Consider the following 18,358-nt stretch of genomic DNA (forward strand, 5'->3'; position numbering starts at 1 on the left):
AGAACTCACGGTGGAGGCGCTGAGAGACAGAGCGGCGAGAGCAGAGTATCCTTCCAGGAACGTCACCCACATCTTCTCCTCCACGAACCTGCAGAGATGAATCCATCAGTCCAGAGTTACCATGTATTAGATCTATAGACTTTAAAGTATATATTTTAGTGAGTATTGTTTTGATTGTTTAAGCGCTTTGTGACCCTGGTCTGGAAAAGCTCTATATAAATACAAATGACTTACTTACAATTACTTATATAACCTTTACTTACATTACTTATTACTTGACAAACATTTGGCTCATTTAATCACTTTTACTTAAAAGTAAAATTATTTTATTCCTTTTTTGTTTAAGGTGTTTATTGATGGACGTTTATTTAATGGTCAAAAGTTAACATTTCAAACTTTTGAATTTCTCTATTGAAGCGTATTTTTGATCATTAAATTATTTTCAAATGATAATATTCAATCATTTATTTAAATAATTAAGGGTTAGATTTAAAAAAATAAATGATTTAACTAAAAATGTGTTTATTTGAAATTCTAATTGCAAAAATTCAACCTTTTTTAAATGTGTATCTTTTTAAATCCAATATATAAATAATATATCTTTTAAATATAATAGGCAATGATTTATATTTATTATTTTATTATTTTTACACATAGTTGGTATTCCAATAATTTATTTATATTTTTCCAAATTTGATATTTTTTAAATTCGATTTATTTATTCTACCTCTCATCATTAAAGATAAAAATAAAAATAAAATAAAATAAAAAAAAAATAATAAAGTTCTACCTAACCTAAAAATTAAATAAAAATCTATACTTTTTTAATTCAATATAGAAAGGTAGCATAATGTTGCCATTTGGAAACATTCTACTTTTAAACATTATTAAAAGAAATCATTTCAATGTTTGTGAATTCCATTATTAAAAAAAAAGATTAAATACTTAAATCCACAACTCTGGAATATTCCCTCAAACCCACCTGATGAGGATGACTTCTCCAAAGTTGGAGAACTTATCCAGCAGCTCGTCGATCAGCGCGTCGTCGAAGTAGTCGTCGGGCCCCGAGGAGCAGAGCGACACCAGGACGGTGCCGTCAGGAGGTCCCTGCAGCGCGATCACGTCCTTGTAGACCTGGTGCCGGGCCTCAGGGTCCACCTCCAGGATGTCCACGTCCATCACCGCCACCACAGGCCTTTAGAGGCGGGATTAGGATTTGGAAAAACTTAATCATTTTGTAAATGTGTTAGAATTTTAAAAAATGTTTATTCAATTTCAACTAATACATATAAAAGAAAAAACAACCCCAACTACAATATGTTCTTTATCTTTAGACTTAGATTGTATCATCTTGTTCTTTCTCTTTGTTTTTGTTCTTATTTTACTTTTATTTTTATGAATAATTGCTGTATTGCTGTGTCTAATTGGAAAAAAACCGTTTCAATAAAGTTCTACCTAAACCTAAATAATGGTAATAAATATAATAAAAAGATAATAAAACAGATACATATTATCTATACATACATGTATGTATGAGGCATAAATCTATATTTTCTTATTAATATTCTTATTTATTTTAATTGTTTAGTGTTTATTATTATAGTTGTTTGTGTTTTTATTGTTTTAACATGTGCACTGCATGTCTTTGTTTGATTAATCATTGTTTTGTGACGACCTAAATGTTTGTAATGTTGGAAAAATAAAAGGAACACATCATACACTTTCATTTACATAGTTGAACGAAGATGTTAAAAACAGAATTAATTCATTTGTTACATCGCCAGTGAAAAGAGTAAATCATACATGATATTTGAAGGTCAAGTACAAATGGGTGTGGCATGTTTAACAGACAGAATAATACAATTAAAAATGTATATTTATGTATTATCCCAATGTCCTGAAAACAAATGTGACCCAAAAATGTGTTTGTGGTATCCCTTGTGTTGCCTCTGGGTCAAGGTGAACCACCTCCCTGGCTGCCAGAAATACACATGCAGTGATTGAGCTCGTTCACCCAGACCAAGAGGCAACACAAGGGATACCACAAACACATTTGTTTTCTGGCCTTCGGGTCATCTTGACCCAGAGATAACACAAGGGTTTAGACACTCTTAGAATCCCTTGACCTCGTCTTCATCACGTGTTCAAGTGAGCGTAGAAAAAGTTCCCAAACAGGGTAGAACTCATACCTGTGGTCAGAAGTCTTCAGCTCAGCCCTGCCGTAATATTTCAGACTCCCAGGGTTCCATGCATGGTCCAGATCATCTCCGCTCTCTCCAGACTTTGATGCTCCAACAACGTTCATCTCTTCAGCTGCAGGACAGCAACAAACCTTTTAAATAATCTTATCCCAGAAACGGATTTTTATACAAGACGATCAAAGAGCGTCTGACCCGTCTTGTCAAAGTTCCACTTCCGCCTCTTCCACAGGATGCGGTCGGTCCACGCCGGCGTGCGACACTTCTCGCTGGTGTCGTAGTCCTCGGAGAAGAGGTCGTACTTGTAGGTCGGAGCGAAGTCCAACTTTCCCTCGATGAAGCCTCTGAAGACCTGAGAGACGGCAACCATTTCAAACCATCGTTTTCTATTCAATTTCAATGACGCCTCCTGACAAAATGGCCTCCAGACTGTAATTTTATATGAAAGTGTATCAGAATAATGATTTGTTGGATTTAAATGTTTTAATGTTGAAACTTTTTTTTATTTAAATTAATTATTTAATTTTAGAACAAATTAATTATATCATTTTTATATTGAAGTTTAGATTTTTTTTTCTTTTTGTTTTATTATTGAATACAATTAATTGATTTATTTTTACACATAGATTTTAATTTTCCTATTTCAATAATTCAAAAAAAACCTCTAAATTCTTAATTATTTTATATTTTCTAGAACTTTAAATTAAAATTTGTATAGAGTGGTAAAATATTTTACCAACATTTTTATATTGAATAAAACTGTGTCATTTGATGTTGAAATATAATTATTGGAATAAGATTATTAAACCAAGTGTAAGGAAACATACATTTAAAAAACATTAAAAGCTTTAATTCAATCATTAAAAACGAATTCAACCTTTCAATATACAAATGGTTGAATTAAATTATTTAAAAAAAATAAAAAAGTTAATTAAAAAAGTTATTTTATGAAAAATTGCTGTATTTGCTTTGGCTAATTGGAAAAAAACAATTTAACCTACCTACCTAAAGATAAAAATGCAATTTTTAAATGCATAAAATAACCTTTTAATTTGACATACTTCATTTATTTCTCATCTCACGACAAGATCAAGTACATTTTCAATCCTACTCTGACAATGAGAGTCAAAACGTATTCATTAATTAAACATGAAAAAGAAGATACATTTGGAACGGGAGTAAAAAGCTGCTAATCTGATCGTACCAAACCATTGTTCTTCTGCTCCACCAGCTGGTCGCCGGCGGTCAAAGCGTCCCAGTTCTGCTGCCGGATCAGCTCCTTCACCTCCTCGTTGGGCAGGTTGATCCGGTAGTTGAAGTCTCCGCACCAGAACACGTAGTCGTGGGAGTACAGCAGACGACCCTGCAGGTAGAAACACCGTTTTCGTTTCCGCTCACGTTCTGAAGAAGACGCGTCCGTACCATGGGGAAGCTGAGTTTCCGCGTGATCTCGTTGTAGTCGTCGTTCCGCTCCTTGACCTGTGATTGGCCGGCGGCGAAGTGCGAGCACACGAAACAGATGCTGGTGGTGTGGAAGAGGAGCCGGATGGCCACGCCTCCTTTGTTGCCGGTGGCTCCTCCCATCCCGGTTTTCACCGTATCGACGGCGACGTCCCTGGGAAAGAGATTATCGATCAGATAATCACGACTGAACAAGAATCATCCAAACACCGAAAAGACAAGAAGAAAAAACTGAGAAGAACCTGATGAAGGGCGCGTGTTGAGGACGGATGAAGACGAAGAGACAAACTCCGACCAGCTGCTCAGAAGCCAGCAACACATACTTGTGATCCCGGGAAATACTCTTCTGGAGCTCCGCGGCCCACAGCTTCTGGTTGGTGGTGCTTCAATGGAAAAGGTTCCATTGTTAATACATTTCAAGGTCAGTAAACTCCAGATCTGAAACTGATAATTAAACCTCCAAGAATGAAAAAAACAACAGCCACTGGTGATTCCTGTTGAAGAAAGTTTGGCAAATATACACTTTCTTCAGCCGACGACCTTGTTTGCTAAAAGACTTTTGGCTTATTATTCAAAAATCAAAAATCAAAAATGCTTCAATTAAAAAAAGAAGATACAAGAAATATTATATATATAATAATATATATATATATTATATATAGTATATATAAAAAAGTTGCTTCAATAATTTTTTTTTTTTTTTTAATGAAAACATTTTTTGTTTAATGCTTGTAATCCTTTTATTGCGTTTGTGCCATATTAAGGTAAGGAAATCTGTGGTATTCAATCTCCAAAAATGCTTTCAATCCAAATCCAATCCACTCGCAATCGTAAAGTGAAACAAGTTTTAACGTTTGTAAGACATTTATAATAATAATAATAATGTCTATTTATAAAGCGCCTTTCTAGACCAGGGTCACAAAGCGCTTTGACAGCCATGCATTCCCCCATTCACACATACTGATGGGAGTAGGCTGCAACACATGGCGCCAGCTCTGCCCTCAGGAGCAATCAGGGTGAAGTGTCTTGCTCAGGGACACAACGACACAAGCTTGTCTGGTGCTGGGATTGAACCTTCAACCTCTTGGACTGCAGGCAACCACTCTACCATCTGAGCTATGACGCCCCCATTTATTTATTTATTTTTTTTGTTTTCTTTTAATTGAAGCAATTTTTTAATGAATAAAAATATGTGTTTAATTGAATAATAAAGAAAAGAGAAAATCTACCTTTGAGTTTAATTCAATACTAAGTTGCAAAATAAATTGTACTTAAACTTGTGAGCAGCAAATTCAAACACAAACCTGGCGCTGACAATATTTCCAGCGTTCAGTTCCACCATTTCTTCAAACCCAATGGCGAAGATGTCAATGGGGTCGGCCTTCGTGTCTTTAAAAACATGAACGCATATGTTTTATACATGAAATAAACAAAGCGACGACCGGTAACAACAATCCTACCCTGGAACTCGGGGTGTCCCGCCTTCATGGGAGCGTCCAGCAGCCAATCGTTGAGCGTCTGGTTGCGGAAGGCGATGCTCCGGAACTGTTTGCCTCCGTTGACGTTCCAGGTGCCGACGGCCACCCGGATCTGTTTGGGTCGAGTGTATTTGTGGAAGTTCTGGCACATTCCGAGCAGGACTCTTGGGGAGGCTGAGGAGATGAAGGTTTAAAATCAGAGTGATAAAGAAGGAGACGATGATGAAACTAAATGAATAGTCTGGCTGTTAAAAGGAAAAACAAAATCGTTGGGAATACAAATGAGATACTAAAACTATCGTTGGTTCTGGTTCGTCGTTCTTCGTGAATAAATAAATGCTTACAAAAGTGATTCTCCTTTATTTAATCCAGCTTTACTGGCATTAATGTGTTACGGAGAAGCTTAAACCAGAACCAACTTGGGATTATGAGTAAAACAAAGCAAAAAGGCAACAGATGGACGATAACTAAAAAGGGGTGACGAAGACATTCCGTTTGTCAGTTACTGTACCTGATTGTAAGACGGGCTCAGTGACTAACATTTGCCAGCGAGAAGAGAAGGAAGAGAAAAGGTTAACCAGAGCTGCGATACAAACCTTATATATATATATATTTTTGGGGAAAAGCGATTCAAGCAGCAAGAAAAAAAATAACACAAAGCAAAACTTTGGGCCTCAAACCTCGGATGATATTTTGTAGTTTAAAGGCAACTAATGTGTCGATTTAATCGTCTCTCAAATTGATCTTGGACCTCTTATGTACTCGTCAGTATGTTTGTTTGTACAAAACTCTCTTTCAATAAAGATATTTATATTAGAAAATGTGCTTAAGCCCCGCCCACGGAAAACTTTTTTTTTTCTGTCAAGCTCAAGTCTTGTTAACCATAACCACGCCCACTCTGCAGGGTCAAATGGTCAAATGTTGAGGTTTTTCAGTGCAACCATAGACATATATACATAGACGCCACATCGAATGTAGCGCATTAACAACAGCAGGGAAGGAGGTACTTCTCAATCTTAAAATACAACTATTCGGTGAATTTTGGACCCATTTTCAAACATTTTGGTCCGTATTTGTTTCATCTATCAAATTCATCATATTCAAAGTAAAATATTCTTTCAAATAATATCCATCTATCTGGTCTGAGGTCTGAAAAACCAAACCACGTGAAAAAAGCTCGACAGATGAGCGATTTATGATCACTTTTATAGTGTAAACACAGCATTCCTCTAAAGAAATAGTGCACCGTAGGAGCGAGTGGCACTGTACCAAGATGGCCGCCCTGTTTACACACCGCTCTAGGGGGCGGCAGCAGTCGATGCGGCGTCTGTGTATACAAGTCTATGGTTCTTTGCTGCTGCAGGAGGAGCCAGAAGTTAAGAGAACGGAGCCAATTATTATGTAACAACGAGCTCCGTTCTCTTAACTTCTCGTTCTGAGAGACTTCACATGAAGTAATACATTTTAAACAGAGCGATGTCACGATGAGGGACTTACTGCATCTTGAAGAGGAAGACTTTTTAAACTACATTTAAAACATGCGAGTGAGTCGGGATAGTTTACACATTAGTTGCCCTTTAAGTTATATTGAAGTGTGGGTCGAGCAATACTTCCTCTTAGTACAATGTCTGATCAATTTTTAACGTTAATTTTATTAATATTGCTTTGATTATAATGTTAAGATGGAACAAATTTCCAAAAAAAACCCCACATCAAATTGAATAAAAATTGCCCTGATTCACAATTAAAAATCAACACAATTAAACAACAAAATGAATCAACTATAAATCAAAGATTAAAATTATTCATCTCTGTTGCTCTGTCTTTGTTTCCGCCTCAAGTGACTTTTTTTTTACAGAAAAGGGTAAATTTTAATAATTACCGTAAAGACTAGAAGTGGTGAGCAGAGCCCGGGCCTTGTCGGCCAGGTCGCTGTTGAGCGTGGAGCCCAGGCGCAGGATATCGATGGCCTCCTGTTTGGAACTGTCGAAGAAGTTGTTCTGGATCGTCCTCGTCACGGACCGAGCTCCGTCTTTCAGCTTTCCCGCCTAAAAAAAACAAAAAAACACCCAAAGAGGAGTGAGAAAATATTAAGTAAAAGTCACAAAGTGGTTCCTACTTATATGGTGCTTTCTCTTCCCTTTTTAGTTTTCAAACACCTTGACACCAAGTCACCCATTTTAACAACGACGGCAGTAGGCCGCGACGCAGCTCGCCATCAGGAGAAGTTATAGTGATAGTTGACACAGAATTAAAACTCATTTCTTCTCTCATGTCGACTAAGGTTCAAGACGTTACAGACGAGGAGTATTTGGGTGTTTTTAAGTGTCTTTTTGGACGAAGACAACTGAGCTCCAGTCGCTACATTAAAATGAACAAACATTTTTGTCTATAACTCTAAAAAGAAAACTCTCTGGAAATAATCCCAACCTTTGGTCGACATGAGGGCGAGTGGAAAAAGAGTGAAGTTTGAATTCTGGGTGAACCGTCCCTTTAAGTGCCTTGCTCCGGGGCACAAACGACACAATCATAGGCAGAACCCACAACCTCTTTAGCCACAAACGTCCGAGATATGCAGCTCCCAAGATGAGTGCACTATAGAGTAACATATACTTTACTAAAAAACAAAACCGAGGAAACCAAGAATCAGTGGATTTACACAAAAATAAACAAATGTTTAAGTTTAAGGTGATGATTTGTTTGTGTGTCCTCTTTATTTTCTGATTCAGGTGCAAAGTTGTTGCTCTTGGTGTATGAATTTGAAGCGTTATGATCAATTAAAACCTACAAAAATTCAGAATCAGATCAGAAGGAGGTGCCACGAATCAAAACCTATGATATAGAGAATCATTTTTGCACAACAGACCGACTCGCTTCACACTTACCACACAGGCAGAGAAGTCCAGAGGAGAGCAGAGAGAAACAGCACACAAGAGTTCAGAAGCAGAAACTCAACAAGCATCAAACCTTCAGTCAACGTTGGTAAATCTTTTCGATTGTAATGGTGCCGACGGTCGATTGTTTTCTTCAGACGCTACGACATGATTTGAACGTGACGTGAACAAGTTGAACTTTTGATCCTGAGTCAGAACAGGGTCAGAGGTTCACAATCTGTCGTTGATCTCACGAGTCTATGGGGGGGAGTTTAGGTCCAAATTCTTAAAGACCTGTCGCTGCATGTTCTCGAAACATCTTGGAAATTCAAGTCTTACATCAATACACGAAACTAACAAGAAAAAACAGGAAGATCTATAAACAAACTTGACTTTGTATCTTAATCCGATCGTATTAACAGTGTTTTGCCGTCAACCTTCAGACAGAAGACACTCAGTGAAGGACAAAAGACAAAGACGTTCTCGGAAAATGAAATCACTTCAACAGATTTTTTTCCTTCACGGTGTTTCTGTGATTCTCACCTTGGCCTTGCCATCTAGGGCGCCGGTGCCGGCGTAGATCTTACTGACGGAGTCTCCGTTGGCGGACCACATGGTCCTGAACACCTCCTGGAACCGGGCCACGAGCTGTGGCTTCTCGGTCAGGCCCATCTCCTCCAACTGCTTCGGCAGCATCTGGAGTCGAAGAGGTCGATAAGATATCGACGCGAGGAGATTCATCGTTGTTGCCGGGGGCGACTCACCTCCAGCGCAAAGTACGCTTGGACGCTATTGGTTCTGTCCAAACAGTCCAAACAGTTGGTCCTGATGGTTCCGCCCTGAGTCCTGTGTGGTCGACGACGACAGTGAACAACCTTTGGTGACACTTGACTAGTTTTCTTTCTCTCGTATCTGACCTGGCGATGCCGGTCTCTCCGGTGTAGTAGAAGAATCCACAGTCCTCGGTGAACTTGCTGAGCTGAGGCTTGAGGATGCTGTGCAGCTTCTCCGCTTTGCCGCCCTTGACGTTCTGGTGATAGTCGAAGTTGACCATCTTCACCGCCGCCACGTGCTCCGACGCCTTCAGGTGGCTCTGGACGGAGACAACACAGGTAAAAAGGTCAAAATAAAACAGCGGCACGAGAATGCGAGAATAAATCCATGGATGTGACTCACCTGGAAAGCTTTGCTCAGCATGTGTTCCCCCTCTTTACTCCCGAGCAGGTTGATGATCACCTGTTTACCGTACAACCTCCGCAGGGCAGTGAAATGCCTTAAGAAAAAGACAAACAATAACAACTTAATCACCCCTGCCAAGGAGGTTATTTTTTCCAGCATTTTTCCATTTCAAAAAAGGCTCAGTGAGGATCCTGTCCCTGGATCTTTCTAGCACCTTTAACACCATCCAGCCCACGATCAGGACAAACTGACGAAGATGCATGTGGACCCTGACCTGGACAAACTACTGTCCATCATGGATGATGACAGTCGTCCTCTGAACACTGTCATCAGTGAGCAGAGAAGCAGATGGAGCAAGAAAGTAAGTAAGTAATCAGTATTTATATAGCGCTTTTCTAGACCAGGGTCACAAAGCGCTTAAACCATCAAAACAATACCCAATAAAATACATACTTAAAAGGTCAAGACAACACAGAGACAAACACAAGAGTCTCAGAAAATCAAGGAAACGCCTGCATGAATAAACATATCTTGAGTGTAAGAATTCTCCTCCCATGATGCAACACAAATAGACTCAGGGACTCATTCATTCCTTGTGCTGTTAGAGTGTTTCATTCCGAGTTAGGGGGCAGGAATGGAGTGAAAAGATGATTCTATTCTATGTTTATCTTTGTATCCTCTGTCTTCGATCTATGTTCTTATCTTTAGATTTAAATTCTATCTATCTATCTATCCATCTATCCATCCATCCATCCATCCATCCATCTATCATTATAAAGGACATGAAACATGATTTGAATTAAGGCTCCATCAAAGTTATTGTAATAGTAATTTAATTTAAATTCACATCAATGTAACCACTGTTGTCCTGTTCTGTTAAAACTTACTGCATCTTGGAGACGAAGACTTCAACATTTCAAACACGTAAGTCAGGAAAGATTGGTTATTATACTATAGTAGTAATAGTTGAACTTTAAAGCAGATTTTATTTTATGCTGCACTTTATAAGGAAATGTGAAATTAGCTCCTGTGCAAAAGTTTGTGCCTTCACTGCTTGTGTTTTTCTGTTTGTTATAAAATTGAATAAGAATAAATCTGACCATTTTCCAATTGTTTTTGTTGAGAAAAGAAACAATAAAAAAGCACAACAGCTTCTTAAAAAGGTTGAGAATGCAGCCGTACATTGTGTTCATCTCAGACGAGTTCCTGCTGTAGAACGACTCATTAAGTCGGCTCCACCCACGCGTTAATCACTGCTCCTCACACAGCAAAGGAAAATTCCATCTTAAAAGTTTTTTGTATTTGTCGACTTCTTCCCAAAACTGATTTTAAATAGTTGAGACGCAGAAAATGATTTGAGTGGCCCCAGTATTGCACAAGTTACATACAGAGATTATGTTGTATCAGTGTCTATTGGCGGCGGAAGAAAATATCGATACACTTAAGTTAAGTATTTTTGTACACGTTTTTTAACAACGCTGTAAGGATTTTTTTGTTGGCATATTTATTTAATAATAGTTCTTTCATGGTAATTAATTCAATAGAGTGTGTATAAAATAATTCAATTTGTGTACTTCCAACTAACAGAATGACAAATTCACTTCATTAATTAATTTTTGTGTTGCAATTAAACTTTCCGGCCGCAAGATGGCAGCAGTCAGTTAGCCTTCCACAGTGAAATAAAACTCCAGATGATGACTGAGGACGAGAGGATACAGTGACTCCAGCAGCTTTTAAAGCTGATGTTTTGACATATTTTGGTTTCATAACAAATAAAAGCAGTTACAACTGAGGACGAGAGGATACAGTGGCTCCATTAGCCTTTAAAGCTAATGTTTTGACATATTTTGGTTTGAAAACAAATTAAAGCAGTTACAACTGAGGACGAGAGGATACAGTGACTCCAGCAGCTTTTAAAGCTGATGTTTTGACATATTTTGGTTTCATAACAAATAAAAGCAGTTACAACTGAGGACGAGAGGATACAGTGGCTCCATTAGCCTTTAAAGCTAATGTTTTGACATATTTTGGTTTGAAAACAAATTAAAGCAGTTACAACTGAGGACGAGAGGATACAGTGACTCCAGCAGCTTATAAAGCTGATGTTTTGACATATTTTGGTTTCATAACAAATAAAAGCAGTTACAACTGAGGACGAGAGGATACAGTGGCTCCATTAGCTTTTAAAGCTAATGTTTTGACATATTTTGGTTTGAAAACAAATGAAAGCAGTTACAACTGAGGACGAGAGGATACAGTGACTCCAGCAGCCTATAAAGCTTATGTTTGGACATATTTTGGTTTCAAAACAAAAAAAAAGCAGTTACAACTGAGGACGAGAGGAGACAGTGACTCCAGCAGCTTTTAAAGCTGATGTTTGGACATATTTTGGTTTGAAAACCAATGAAAGCAGTTACGACTTCGTCAAGAGTCATGTGGTCTGTAAATACTACAACACCAGAGTCAAGTACTGGACAATACTACACATATATACCCGTTACTACACTATCACAACACCTGAGTCAAGTACTCGACAATACTACACATATATTCTTGTTACTACACTATCACAACACCAGAGTCAAGTACTTGACAATACTACACATATATACCCGTTACTACACTATCACAACACCAGAGTCAAGTACTCGACAATACTACACATATATACTTGTTACTACACTATCACAACACCAGAGTCAAGTACTCGACAATACTACACATATATCCTTGTTACTACACTATCACAACACCAGAGTCAAGTACTGGACAATACTACACATATATACCCGTTACTACACTATCACAACACCAGAGTCAAGTACTCGACAATACTACACATATATACTTGTTACTACACTATCACAACACCAGAGTCAAGTACTTGACAATACTACACATATATACCCGTTACTACACTATCACAACACCTGAGTCAAGTACTCGACAATACTACACATATATTCTTGTTACTACACTATCACAACACCAGAGTCAAGTACTTGACAATACTACACATATATACCCGTTACTACACTATCACAACACCAGAGTCAAGTACTGGACAATACTACACATATATCCTTGTTACTACACTATCACAACACCAGAGTCAAGTACTCGACAATACTACACATATATCCTTGTTACTATAGTATCACTATATCATATTTTTGTCCATGTATCGTGATACTCATCGTTTTATCAGATTCCTGACATTTCATACTCTTAATGTCTAGTTCCTTATTTATATGATTAAAATGCTAGAGATATATATTAAAAACAATTTATTTATGAAAGCGCTGTAATACTGATAAGAGCTCGGACGTTAGAAGGCGTGGCCCTGTGGTTTTGTAATCGTCCAATCAGAGCGAGTCCATGAGGTCCCTGTGATGTAAAGATAATTCATATAATAAATATATGAAAGAATATCAAGGAAAACATTAACAAGAGGCTAATATAAAGTGTCTTTCCCTGGTCTCTGAGGACACGCTTCAATCAACACAACCTCCCTCAACATCATGGAGGAGCTGATTTCTGGCCCGGATGAGATAAGGGTGTGACTGCGCTGGTGTACACACAGTCCAGAACATTTCAATTACCTTTCAAATGCCGGAGCGTTGGCCTCGAATCCCCTGGAGAGCTTGACTCGATGGGAGCCGACCTGCAGGGGGGAGGAGAGAGCAGGACGAGAGGGTCAGAGCTGTAACTCATTAAACTTAGATGAGTCTACACATGTTTGCGGACGGCGACAGGCCCGGATGACGAAGAGGAAGAATGGATCTAGGACAGAGTCGGGGACATTGTTCCAGTCGTAGAAAGCAAGAAACTTTTAAAGGCAGCAGAGGAAAAAAATTTGATTTTTGAAAAGGACGACGGCAACACGGGGGACAGATTAGAGGGTCTACGGAGAAGCTGAAGTCCAGGAACTTTGGATTAACTTCTAATTAGATCCTGGCCCACTAGTCTAAATCCCAGATATACAAAAGAAACTTGAACTGGCCATAGAGAGCCAGCAAAAGTCTCTCCTGTGCAGGTCTATGCTTGTTCAAGTATTTCTATGAGGCTGAATCACCCGATTTCACCATCAACATATATTCTTTTTAAAAGTTGTGTTTTTGTCCTTTTTCTGTGTCTCATGTAAAAATAGCTCATTTGATATAAATTCATCTTCTGGGTGTTTTTCCTCGGCAAAAGTGACGCTGCCATTTTGTCGCTTCTTCCTGTATCCGATGCCATGTAGATCTGTGCTATTAATATTTAATAGATACTCGACATGGCCTCTGAAAGGGCTTAGGTTACACTGCTGTGTGTACTTCTATGGTGTGTGTATTTAAAAAAATATTCTCGTCTTGTGCCAATGTTTATTGTTGTTGATATATTCATCATTATCTTATTTATTATTGTGTTGATTTTAAGGTATTATTCTATCATAATCATTATTATTGTTTTAATTATTGTTATTTTAATATATGTACTGCTTTTGTTTATTGTACTATATGTCATTTATAATTAATTTAATAATAGTTCTTTCATGGTAAGTTTTTCAATAAAGTTTGTATAAAATAATTCAATTCTTGTATTTACATTTAACAAAAAAGAAATTCACTGCATTTGTTCTTTTTGTTGGCTAAATAAAACTTCTAGCCGCAAGATGGCAGCAGTCATTTAACTTCTGCAGCGAAATACACAAAGAATTCCTGGTGAAGACTGAGGACAAGAGGATACAGTGACTCCAGCAGCTTTTACAGCTGATGTTTGGACATATTTTGGTTTGAAAACAAATGAAAGCAGTTACGACTTCGTCAAGAGTCATGTGGTCTGTAAATACTACAACACCAGAGTAAAGTACTCTACAATACTACATATATATCCTTGTTACTTCCACATCACTATATATGGTATCATTGCCCCTGTATCGTGATGCGCATCTTATTTCAAGATTCTTGACATTTCACACTCCTAATGTCTAATTCTTAATTCATAAGAAGAAAAATCCTAGAGATATGTATAAAAATGAGTTATTTGTTATTTTAATATGTGTACTGTATGTCCTAATATAATGTGTTAATAATATTTATAATAATATAATTTCCCCAATATGGGAAAGATAAACACGTGTCAATTAATAATACTCTCAGATGATATGAAGTCTTGATCAAAATTAATTAATTTACTTCTAAAATGTTTGTTGACAAGTCGTTTTGAAAGTACTACTACTTACTCCTGAAAGTAAACACTACAAGATTGTAATGTTAAATGTACATGTATCTTTTCTATTTAGAAAGCTAAAGTAAATTACAATTTTTAAGAAGCCAGAGGAAAGAAGGCGACCATTAAACGAGGGATTCTAAGAGCTTCAAAATGCGGAAGAACTCAAGTTTTGTCTGAAAACAAGTCCCAGCACTTCCCTGCACGTTTTTACAATTCCTCATTCAGGTGACAAATGTTCTGAACCCCCCCCCCCCCTGGACGAGATCCATCTGAGTCAAAGGGAAGTGGTTGGAGGATGTTTTCAGACCAGGTTCTCACCTGAGTAAAGAAGTCTGGGAGCTGAAGAGAACAGAAAAACGCCCTTTAAAAATGAACCTCCCCCACAGAGGGTCTCTGTGCAGCGTCAGGACAAACTGTTTATGCGTTCGAAGGGCTCGAGGTTTCCGTCTGCATCGCGGTGAACTACCGACGAGCTCCGCCGCTGACCTTTGGCGCTGCACAGAGAACGACCGGAGGAGAAAAGCGACAAGAGAAGCCTCCTCCACACACACAGCGTCCTCCCTCCTCGCCACAACCAAAGCAAAAAAGGGTCGATACCAGGTGGAGGTTCTCTTCCAGTCCGTTAGGGTGCCGATGCTCATTCAGGTGCAACAACATACCCTTAAACGTCTTTTTCTGAACACGAGTGAAATGTGTTAAAAACTACGACGAGCAAGTGCAGAACAACATTCACAAAGGGGGGGTTAATACAGAGCGGAAACACCGTTAACAAAATTCCACTTTAACAAGGTTTTCATTATATTTTTCACGACTTTAAAAATGTTCTATAAATGGACAGCGAAGACGTGGTGAGGAAAAGGATTACCTGGATTCCGGGCTGTTCCCAGAAAAGAGGGATCGACCCACGGATCTGAATGAAGGACGACACCTTGTCGTCCAGGAAGATAACCTGTAAAACAAAACGACTGTTAATAGATGTGAAGTAAAAATCAAATCAATGCGAGTTTAAATAGAACACGTGTCAATTTTATGTCTGGGCAGAATGTTGGCTGAAAGTCAGAGAAGATACTTTAACAAATAAGATGGAGTGAGGCTGCGAAAATAAAAAAAATCAGTGTAGCACATCAGACTTTGAATATGAAACACTGATTTTTGATTCACATTTTTTATACGTTTAACTAATTTTTATAGAATTATTTCTTACATTGAATTTGAAGATATATTTTTAATTTAAATATTTAAACTCATTTTAATATTTCACATTGAAGACAAATATTTTCCTTTAAATATTTAAACTCATTTACATTTTTTACATTGAAATTGAATAGATATTTTTTAATTTAATTATTTAAACTCGTTTTATTTATTTAACATTGAATCTAAATATATATTATTTAATTATTTAAACTCATTTACATGTTTTACATTGAATCTGAATAGATTTTTTTTATTTAATTATTTAAACTCATTTTAATTGTTTACATTGAATTTTAAATCGATTTTTATTCATTAAATTTTTTTAAGAATATTGGATTTTTTTTACATTACATTTTTTGTACACATTGAATTTGACACAGAAGTTTAAATTTGATGCTGTGAAAACTCATATTGAAAGTCATTTACTTTCATAACACTTCCCGTTACAAACACTTAAGTAAACACACAGTTTGTTCGGCCTTTGACCTTTATGTTTAAAAAGATTCTGGACCCTGGTTGAGTTTGACACCTCTGACATGGATCGTCTGATCCAGACATTTTACTGATCATTCTCTGGCTGAAGTTCACTCAATGTAACAGCAAACCAGCTCTTGAGGTCAGTCATACTTTGGCACAGGAAACACACACAAAGAAAATCAGAGTTCAAGCCAAAAGAGGTGAGTCACCTGCTCCGTCTCCACAAAGTTGGCGACCTGTCCGTCGTCGTTGGTTCCTCGGACGTTGAACCTGGTGCCGGCTCGCTCCGAGCTGAGACGCGAGAAGATGCAGGCCTTGGCCTGTTTGTGTCCGGCGTAGATGGTCCGGACCTCCACGCCGCCGCACATCAGACGCAGCAGCCAGTCGTCGCAGTTCACGCCGTAGTGCTTCAGGTGCAGATGCAGGGACTGGTTCCTGTAGGAAGAAACAGAAGAGTCAGAAGAAGAGGAAGAGTCAGAGTCAGAAGAAGAGGAAGAGTCAGAGTCAGAAGAAGAGGAGGCAGAAGAAGAAGAGTCAGAAGAAGAGGAAGAGTCAGAGTCAGAAGAAGAGGAAGAGTCAGAGTCAGAAGAAGAGGAGGCAGAAGAAGAAGAGTCAGAAGAAGAAGAGTCAGAAGAAGAGTCAGAAGAAGAAGAAGAAGGGTCAGAAGAAGAAGAGTCAGAAGAAGAAGAGTCAGAAGAAGAAGAGTCAGAAGAAGAAGAAGGGTCAGAAGAAGAAGAGTCAGAAGAGTCAGAGTCAGAAGAGTCAGAGTCAGAAGAGTCAGAGTCAGAAGAAGAGTCAGAAGATGAAGAGTCAGAAGATGAAGAGTCAGGAGATGAAGAGTCAGAAGAGTCAGAGTCAGAAGAGTCAGAGTCAGAAGAGTCAGAGTCAGAAGAGTCAGAAGAAGAAGAGTCAGAAGAAGAGTCAGAAGAAGAAGAGTCAGAAGAGTCAGAGTCAGAAGAGTCAGAAGAAGAAGAGTCAGAAGAAGAGTCAGAAGAAGAGTCAGAAGAAGAGTCAGAAGAAGAAGAGTCAGAAGAAGAGTCAGAAGAGTCAGAGTCAGAAGAGTCAGAGTCAGAAGAGTCAGAGTCAGAAGAGTCAGAGTCAGAAGAGTCAGAAGAAGAAGAGTCAGAGTCAGAAGAGTCAGAAGAAGAGTCAGAAGAAGAGTCAGAAGAAGAAGAGTCAGAAGAAGAGTCAGAGTCAGAAGAGTCAGAGTCAGAAGAGTCAGAGTCAGAAGAGTCAGAGTCAGAAGAGTCAGAAGAAGAAGAGTCAGAAGAAGAGTCAGAAGAGTCAGAGTCAGAAGAGTCAGAGTCAGAAGAGTCAGAAGAAGAGTCTGAAGAAGAGTCTGAAGAAGAGTCAGAAGAAGAAGAGTCAGAAGAAGAGTCAGAAGAAGAAGAGTCAGAAGAAGAAGAGTCAGAAGAAGAGTCAGAAGAAGAAGAGTCAGAAGAAGAAGAGTCAGAAGAAGAGTCAGAAGAAGAAGAGTCAGAAGAAGAAGAGTCAGAAGAAGGGTCAGAAGAAGAGTCAGAAGAAGAAGAGTCAGAAGAAGAGTCAGAAGAAGAGTCAGAAGAAGAGTCAGAAGAAGAGTCAGAAGAAGAGTCAGAAGAAGAGTCAGAAGAAGAAGAGTCAGAAGAAGAGTCAGAAGAAGAGTCAGAAGAAGAAGAAGGGTCAGAAGAAGAAGAGTCAGAAGAGTCAGAGTCAGAAGAGTCAGAGTCAGAAGAGTCAGAGTCAGAAGAGTCAGAGTCAGAAGAGTCAGAAGAAGAGTCAGGAGATGAAGAGTCAGAAGATGAAGAGTCAGAAGAGTCAGAGTCAGAAGAGTCAGAAGAAGAGTCAGAAGAAGAGTCAGAAGAAGAAGAGTCAGAAGAAGAAGAGTCAGAAGAAGAGTCAGAAGAAGAGTCAGAAGAAGAAGAGTCAGAAGAAGAAGAGTCAGAAGAAGAAGAGTCAGAAGAAGAGTCAGAAGAAGAGTCAGAAGAAGAGTCAGAAGAAAAGTCAGAAGAAAAGTCAGAAGAAGAGTCAGAAGAAGAGTCAGAAGAAGAGTCAGAAGAAGGAGAGTCAGAAGAAGAGTCAGAAGAAGAAGAGTCAGAAGAAGAAGAGTCAGAAGAAGAAGAGTCAGAAGAGTCAGAGTCAGAAGAGTCAGAAGAAGAAGAGTCAGAAGAAGAGTCAGAAGAGTCAGAGTCAGAAGAGTCAGAGTCAGAAGAGTCAGAAGAAGAGTCTGAAGAAGAGTCTGAAGAAGAGTCAGAAGAAGAAGAGTCAGAAGAAGAGTCAGAAGAAGAAGAGTCAGAAGAAGAAG

General features: G+C 38.4%; 1 protein-coding gene across 9 annotated transcripts in view; it reads right to left on the reverse strand.

The window, feature by feature from the left end:
• The window catches only part of synj1 (synaptojanin 1), a 43,643-nt gene that overhangs the window by 18,286 nt on the left and 6,999 nt on the right, over nt 1–18,358 (reverse strand). For 5 of the 9 annotated variants that reach the window (XM_087806680.1, XM_087806678.1, XM_087806673.1 and 2 more), the window contains exons 5-23: nt 16,287–16,512; nt 15,269–15,352; nt 15,001–15,078; nt 12,792–12,853; nt 9,187–9,283; nt 8,928–9,103; nt 8,775–8,856; nt 8,554–8,706; nt 7,020–7,185; nt 5,649–5,672; nt 5,120–5,311; nt 4,964–5,048; nt 3,902–4,042; nt 3,621–3,813; nt 3,403–3,561; nt 2,394–2,550; nt 2,190–2,313; nt 983–1,195; nt 10–88 (exon numbers count right to left, since the gene is read on the reverse strand). In XM_087806680.1, coding sequence (XP_087662806.1) covers nt 10–88; nt 983–1,195; nt 2,190–2,313; nt 2,394–2,550; nt 3,403–3,561; nt 3,621–3,813; nt 3,902–4,042; nt 4,964–5,048; nt 5,120–5,311; nt 5,649–5,672; nt 7,020–7,185; nt 8,554–8,706; nt 8,775–8,856; nt 8,928–9,103; nt 9,187–9,283; nt 12,792–12,853; nt 15,001–15,078; nt 15,269–15,352; nt 16,287–16,512 — 2,491 coding nt within the window. The remainder of the gene's footprint in view (nt 1–9; nt 89–982; nt 1,196–2,189; nt 2,314–2,393; nt 2,551–3,402; nt 3,562–3,620; nt 3,814–3,901; nt 4,043–4,963; nt 5,049–5,119; nt 5,312–5,648; nt 5,673–7,019; nt 7,186–8,553; nt 8,707–8,774; nt 8,857–8,927; nt 9,104–9,186; nt 9,284–12,791; nt 12,854–15,000; nt 15,079–15,268; nt 15,353–16,286; nt 16,513–18,358) is intronic. The other 4 variants (XM_087806681.1, XM_087806679.1, XM_087806676.1 and 1 more) reach the window with 3 other exon arrangements.

This window comes from Callionymus lyra, chromosome 14, assembly GCF_982586985.1.
Source record: "Callionymus lyra chromosome 14, fCalLyr1.hap1.1, whole genome shotgun sequence".
NCBI classification, from domain to species: domain Eukaryota; kingdom Metazoa; phylum Chordata; class Actinopteri; order Syngnathiformes; family Callionymidae; genus Callionymus; species Callionymus lyra.